Source organism: Pongo pygmaeus, chromosome 7 (assembly GCF_028885625.2).
Source record: "Pongo pygmaeus isolate AG05252 chromosome 7, NHGRI_mPonPyg2-v2.0_pri, whole genome shotgun sequence".
NCBI lineage: Eukaryota > Metazoa > Chordata > Mammalia > Primates > Hominidae > Pongo > Pongo pygmaeus.
This window is the reverse complement of record NC_072380.2, coordinates 145,534,277-145,541,708: the sequence shown is the minus strand read 5'-3', so window position 1 is coordinate 145,541,708 and position 7,432 is coordinate 145,534,277. Positions and strand designations below refer to the sequence as shown.

At 42.2% G+C, this 7,432-nt stretch overlaps 1 protein-coding gene across 4 annotated transcripts in view; it reads left to right on the top strand.

Moving 5' to 3' along the window:
• Positions 1-1,857: 1,857 nt before the first annotated feature.
• Positions 1,858-7,432, top strand: part of DNAAF11 (dynein axonemal assembly factor 11) — a 110,673-nt gene continuing 105,098 nt past the window's right edge. For 3 of the 4 annotated variants that reach the window (XM_054497794.1, XM_054497793.1, XM_054497792.1), the window contains exon 1: positions 1,874-1,991. In XM_054497794.1, the coding sequence (XP_054353769.1) occupies positions 1,982-1,991 (10 nt within the window). In that variant the 5' untranslated portion in view covers positions 1,874-1,981. Of the gene's footprint in view, positions 1,992-7,432 lie in introns of all 4 variants that reach the window. The other variant, XM_054497791.2, reaches the window with a different exon arrangement.

Sequence of the window (7,432 nt, the reverse complement as noted above, 5' to 3'; positions counted from 1 at the left end):
TACTTTTATTAATTTTTTTTAATTTTTATTAAGAGACATAGTTTCTTTGTGTCACCTAGGCTAGAGAGCAATGGTGCAATCCTAGTTCACTGCAAGCTGAGATCCTTTATAATAGGCCTGACCTTATGCCTCTGTCAGCTTAGAAACTAATCTTTCTACCCAGTAGCAGCTTCCTTCTAGAAGCTAGATCCTTTTCAGCCTTGATGAACCCCTTGTTGTTAAAATGCACAATTCAAGCACAGGCGAATTTGCTAAACTTGCCTGCTGCTCATAGCATTTCATCTCCTTTGTGAGTAATCAGACATCAGCACTCAGTGTCACGTGTCAGTGTCAGCGTGTCAGTGGCATGACCATAGATGTTTACCCATATTGTCATCATCATGTGGAAACAGAGAAGTTTCAGCTTTCAAAGGTGAAGTCATCTGTCTGATGCCACACAGTAATAAATCTGTGTATTTAATCTATGTTTCCAATGCCAGAGCTAATACTGTTCACCTCACACTAACCTGCTTTCAGAAAAATAATAGTGGATGTCAGGTAAGTTTATAGTTTGAGTGCCTTTTGGGAGGCCTCCTTGGAAATCCAAATATTTCACCCCTTGGAAATCCAAATACTCAGGGAAATAGTGCCTGAAATCCCACTCTTCCAGTTCAATTCCTTTGGCTTGGCATTTAAGGCCCCCATTACCCCCGATCTAATCTCTCATTCTTACTGTTCGAAGATCCCTTCTAAGCTCTCTTTATTGTCAAACTGATGTGTCTGCTTCCCTCCATCACCTCACTGTGTTAGACTTTCCTGCCTCTCTGTCCAAGTTCATGACCTTGTCTCTACCTGCCAAACTCTAATAATTGCCAGCTGTAAATGCTTAATCGCTATTTGCTAGAAAAATTAATTTCTTTGCACTCAGCATTGCTCTAGGAATCTTCTTTTAAAATGCAAACATAATACACACATCAAGATAAGAAGCACGCACTCCATACTGTTTACAACGACTGGGATGGGAGAAGATTTTATCTTTTACATATTGCCCCCCTCCTTTTTCTGCAAATGGAGTAAAGAGTAATAATTACTTTCACAATAATGGTACCTTTTAAAAATTCTTGGGAAGCTAATGCATTAAAGTGCTAACACTAAGATCTGAGGATGAATGAGCTTGCTGATGTGCTTCCTAGTTTAGAATGGAAGAAGGCGCGTTGCACACTTTTGGAGAAGGGTCTGGGGAAACGTGAGGGGAGTGTGGGGCTGTAGGAGATATACTTCCTACATTTTACAATTAAGATAGTGGAGAATAGGGAAATTGATGGAGGGAGTAATGGGTGGCGTTTTTGGAAAGCTTGTTAGCCAGAAATGGGTGTTGGGGAGTGACTTTAAAAAGCTGGAATATGACAACGACAACGAACCTTTATAGTGAGCCTGTTGTTTTTATAGTGTCTTTCATTCACTCAAATTATCTACTTAAAGTTTCACAGTGATCCTCTTAGGCTATTTCTCACCTTACAGATGTGGAAACTGAGGAGAAGGAAGAGTAAGGTCACGCCGCTGGTAGAGTGGGGGGCCAAATCCAGATCTCTTGGCTCTGGAAGCTGTAAATCAAACACAAAAAGGAAAAAGTCAAAGGCGGTCTGGAAGGCAAGCCTGGAAGGCACAGAAAAGAGAAGCGTCCTGATACTTTGTTCAGTCTAAACCATTGATTCGGGGAGAGGGAAGCAGTCTGTGGCAAGTCGGAGGTGCGACGAGGACGAAGACTGGGTTTGGGTTGGGGAACCCCTGTCTGCTGAGCCCCTTCACTGCGGTCTCCTCTGCTTGCTCCGCGGAGCTCAGGAAACGCGGCGTGTTTTGGCCCCGCGCGGCCGCCGTAGAGTCCCCGTTGCCATGGCTCCCGAATTCCGATGGGGACGCGCTGAGGTGCTGAGGTGAAGGGTGAAAAGCGTCCTTCGAAGTCCGGGTCCGGCTTGCGGGGCCAGCGAACTGGAGAGGCGCCATGGGCTGGAGTAAGCACCCCTCCACCTTCCGTCCTCGATTGTTCCCCTTGTGGAAGTCGTCCCGGGTCTCGTGGGATACTTGCCGCCCGCTCCCGCCCTGCGCTGCCGGTTCCCCAGCGCCTGGGCGAACCCCAACCCCACCCGGCCCTCCGCCCCGCAGCCCCGGTTGCACCAGGTCCTCTGCAGACTGGCCGGACAGCCTGGCCTTTTCCAGCTCGGGTTCCTAATCTGTAAAATGGGCGGGGCCGTGGGAAGGGGAGGAAGACGCAGAAAGGCACTGGACTCCAGGAAAGGGGTCCGGGAAGACGCAGGGGTTTTGGCGCCAGACACACCGGGTTCCGGCCAAGTGGCTCCTTACTGGCTGTGAACGTGGGCCAGTCACTGTCTCCAAGCCGCAATCTTCGGACTCATTCCGGAAGGCAGTGTAGCCTAATGGTGGAGGGTCCCGACTCTGGAGCCAGGGTTGAAGTCCTCCCTCTTCCTGCGACTCTGAGCGAGTGACTTCACCCCTTGGGCCTCAGCTTCTTCATCTCCAAAATAAAGGCAATCATAGTACTGTTTTAGACACAGTAAGTGTTATAAACGTGTTTTTGTTTGTTTGTTTTTTTGAGACAGAGTCTTGCTCTGTCGCCCAGGCTGGAGTGCAGCGGCGAGATCTCGGCTCACTGCAGCCTCCGCCTCCCGGGTTCAAGCAATTCTCCTGCCTCAGCCTCCTGAGTAGCTGGGATTACAAGCGTGCGCCACCACGCCTGGCTAATTTTTGTATTCTTAGTAGAGACGGGATTTCGCCATGTTGGCCAGGCTGGTCTCGAACTCCTGACCTCAGGTGATCCGCCTGCCTCGGCCTCCCAAAGTGCTGGGATTACAGGCGTGAGCCACTGCGCCCGGCCGTAAACGTTTCTTTAAAAATATACTAACAAACTGCAAGGTGATGCGGGTAGGTTATTTATATTGTATGAACCATTTTGATATCGACAACGTTTTTGAGCTCCCCATATGGCAGTTTTGTACAGCTCTACCTAATTGATCACTTATCATTGTAAAAATGTCATAATTAACTTTTTTAAAATCAAGAGACTGCTCCAGATGATGGGCTTTCTGCCCTGGAAGACCTGACAGCCTGCGGGAGAGGTGGGGGTCGGGGGGGAATGATTTGTAAATGTTGAAACTCCTTTCCTAAATCAGCTACTGATATTTCTTCCTCTTTTCTCAGGGCTGTTTCCCCATCCCCTGGTCTCACCCTAGTTGGGGGTTTTTTTTTTCTTCTTCTTCTCATTAGCTTTTTTATGTCGTGAGTTTTCCTTTGCCCTCTTTCTCTGAGTCGTGCCCACTTTCATTTGTTAAATCATTAACTTGTCAGACTTGCATCGGAGTGTCTACCTTGAATCAGGTATTGAATGCAGGATACAGTGAGGAAGAAGGCAGATGTGGACCTACCCTCCTAGGGAGGGAGAAGACAAACACAAGTATAGTAGTTACAGCCAGGAGAGAGAGGGGTGCCTGTGCCCTGAGGGTGTGGGCAGGGGACCTAACCCCAAGGTGGGTGGAGGCTTCTCTGAGGAAGCAGTGCTGTCTGGAAAGGAAACAGGAAAGCACAGTGAATTGCCCAGAAGTGAGAAAGAGCAGGGCTTCCTGGTGGCTAATTGTCACTGACAGGAACTGGTGTGAGACAGAAAGAAGGAGTGGAGAGCAAAGAGATAAGGAAGACCTGACAGATAGGCAGGGATCCGTTCATACAGGTTTTGTACTTAGGATTTAGAAATTTATCAAAAGAGCCACAGGGAAACCAAAAGGTTTTGTTCACGGGCATGGCTTGGCCCTGTAGGAGTTCGAGTGGAAGATAGTAGGCTGAACTGAGGTCGTGGCAGCAGGACAGATGACAAGCACTCCTCCAATGAGTAGCTCTGATGTGCCAGGCTTGGTTAACATGCTTCACCTGCATTCTCCTGTTTGATCTTCCCAGCAGCCTTTTAAGGCAGGGAAGGATTACTGACATCTCCATTTCTTAGGTGAGGCACAGAGAGTAAATCACACACTAACTATCAGGGCTGGGAACAGAACCCACGAAGATTTCCTCTGCGTCCTGCATTACACCGCACTGCCTCCCACAGGACTGAGGCGAAGTGGACAGATTTTAAAGATGTGGGTGGAGAGAGTGGTCCTCTTTTGCTGTGCCACAAACCCTTTTTACATGTTCTCTCTCCCCTGTGCTTCCCAATAAATGGCCTTCTGCCTCTTGCTAACATCTCCTGACTGCTCCTGTGTGCCCTTTTTTCCGCTGCCTTTCCTGTATTTTCCAAAAAAAGACGCAGGGATGTCATTAGTACAGGTTTTAGAGAGACCGTGCTCGAGAGTTCATCTAGTGTACCTGTTCATTTTAGAGATGAGGAGGGGAACATTGATCAGCCAATGTCACATCCCGTCAGTCAGGAGAGACGTTGAACCTAGGATACGAGCTTCCCGGCTTTCGCTGCTCTTTCCAGAATTCTCAACTTCCTACAACTAAAGGAGAAATTTGGGCTCCTGAGAAAGGATGATAATAATAGCTCACTCACACTTATTGAGCTGCTTATTGCCTTCTAGTCAGTGTTCTGAAAGTTTCTCTGTGTGTATACTCATTGAATTCTCACAAAAAATCTTTTGAGGTAGACACTAGTATCACCATCTCCATTTTGCAGATGAGGAATCTGGAGCACAAAGAGGTTAAGCAGCGTGCGCAGTGCCACACAGTAAGTGGTATATCTGGGATGGTAAGCAGGGCCTGCACTCTTGTATACGTTTGCTGTATTGTCTCTTAGGAGTAAGAGACAGTTTAGTGAGAAAAAGAAAGGTCATGGTGCAAATTCTCATGTAAAGTTGAAGAGACCACTATTTTTGGTGTTCATGTCCACTCAGGAGGACCAATATTGAGCCTGGGGATGGTGGCGAGAGGAAAATGAATTAGTTCCTCTCTGTGCATTTAATCTGGTGTGTATTGTGATTTAGAAAAGATGTAGTGTCTTTATTTTTAAATTTTATACTATTGAATGCATTTTGTATTACCGTGACACATTTGTCATCTATAGATCTTCTTTGGTGAAATGTCTTCAGATGTTTTGCCCATTTTATACATTGATTTGTTTTCTTATCATTGAGTTTTAAGAGTCTTCTATATAGTCTGGATATAGGTCATCAGATATATGATTTGCAAATATTTTCTCCCCATCTATGGCTTATATTTTCCTTCTCAATTATTTTGAAAGAGAAGTTTTAAATTTTGAGGTTTAATTTATTATTTTATAGATCTTGCTTTTGGTGTCATATCCAAGAAATCTTTGCTAAGTTTACATAGATTTTTCTCTTTTTTTCCTAGAAATTTTATAATTTTTGGTTTTACACTATTCCATCATTCCTTTGACTCTATTTTTGTATATGATGTGAGATGTAGATTAAATTGTTGTTGTGTGTTTTTTTTTTTTTTAATATGGAAATCCAGTAGTACCAGCCCCACTTGTTGAGGACTATGCTGTCTCCACTGAATTGAACCTTTGGATAAACCAGTGGCATGTGTATGTGTGTTCTCGACTTTCTTTTCTGATTCATTGATTTATTTGTCTTCCTCTGTGCCAATTTCACACTCTCTTGATTACTGGAGCTTTGTAATAAGTAGCCTTGAAATCCAGTAGTGTTTTTCCTCTAAATTTTTTAATCTTTTCAAGTTGTATTCAGATCCTTTACATTTCTATATGAATTTCAGTAGTATTTTGTCAATTTGTACAAAAAGAAGTCTGCTGGGATTTTGACCTGAATTGTGTTAAATCTGTAGCTCCATTTGGGGAGAATGAGTATCTTAACAATATTGAATCTTCTGACCCAAAAACAAGGGATATATCTCCATTTCTTTAGATCTTACAAAATGTCTACAATATTTTTGAAGTTTTCAATGGACAGACTTTGCACATATTTTTCTGATTTATCTCTAAGTACTTCATATTTTTGATGCCATTATGAGTGGTTAGTATATAGAAGTATACTTGATTTTTTCATATAGATCTTATATTCTGCAATCTTTTCAAACTTTCTTATTCAAGTAGCTTTTTATGTGAATTCCATTTGATATTCTCTGTAGACAGTCATATCATCTGCAAATAGAAATAATTCTACTTCTCTACTACCTGGATGCCTTCTTTTTCCTTGCCTGTTAATAGAACCTTCAGTATAATGATGAAGTGGTGACAACAGATTTCCTGGCCTTTTTTTCTGATTCTTAGGGGAAAAGTCTTTCTCTGCTCGATATAATGTTGATTATAGGTGTTTTGTGGATGCTCGTTATCAAGTTGAGTTCCTTTTTATTTCTGGTTTTCCGAGTTGTTGTCTTTTTAAAATCGGGAATGGATGGTGGATTTTGTCAACTGCTGTTTTGCATCTACTGACATTATCACTTTGTTAGTTTATTAATATTGTATGTTACTTGGATTTCTGAGCATTATATCAACCTTGTATACATTGGATAACCACCCCCCTAAGTTATAATGTATAATCTTTTTATTATATTGTTGGATTTGATTTGCTAAATTTTTTGCTTAGGATTTTTACATATGTGTTCATGAGGTACATGGATCTGTAGTTTTCTTTTCTTGTAATGCATTGATTGGTTGTAATTCTGACCTTATAGAATATAATGGGAAGTATTATTTCCCTTAAATTTTCTACAAGAGTTCGTGTATATGGGGTATTATTTTCCCTTAAGTTTTTGGTAGAATTAATCAAAGGAGACATCTGTGCCATAGTTTTATTTGTGGAAAGAAAGGTTTTTAACTACATATCCAGTAGATATAGGGCTGTTCAGCTCATCTATATACTCTTGAGTGAGCTTTTGTAATTTGTGTCTTTTAAGGGATTCACCCGTTTAATTGACGTTCTTGAATTTATTGGCATAAAGTTACTTTTTTTATCATTTTAATATCTGTAGAATACATATGATGTCACCTCTCTCACTCCTAATATTGGCAGTTTGTGTCTTCTCTCTTTTTTGCTGATAAGTCTGACTGAAAGTTTACCAATTTTATTTTCTTAAAGAGCCAGCTTTAATTTTTTTTAATTTTTCTCTATTTTTTTCTGCTTTTCATTTCATTGATTTCTGTTATAATCTTCATTATTTACTTTCTTCTGCTTATTTTGGGTTTAATTTGTTCTTTTTCTAGATCCTTAAAATGGAAGCCAATATTTGAGACCTTTCTTTATTCCTACTATAAGTATTTAATGCTATAAATTTACCTCTAAGTAATGTTTTAGCTGTATCCTGCAAATTTTGATATGTTGCTTTTCTGTGTAATTTTTTTTTTTTTTTTTTTTGAGATGGAGTCTTGCTGTGTCGCCCAGGCTGGAGTGCAGTGGCGCGATCTCAGCTCACTGCAAGCTCTGCCCCCCGGGTTCACGCCATTCTCCTGCCTCAGCCTCCTTGTAATTTT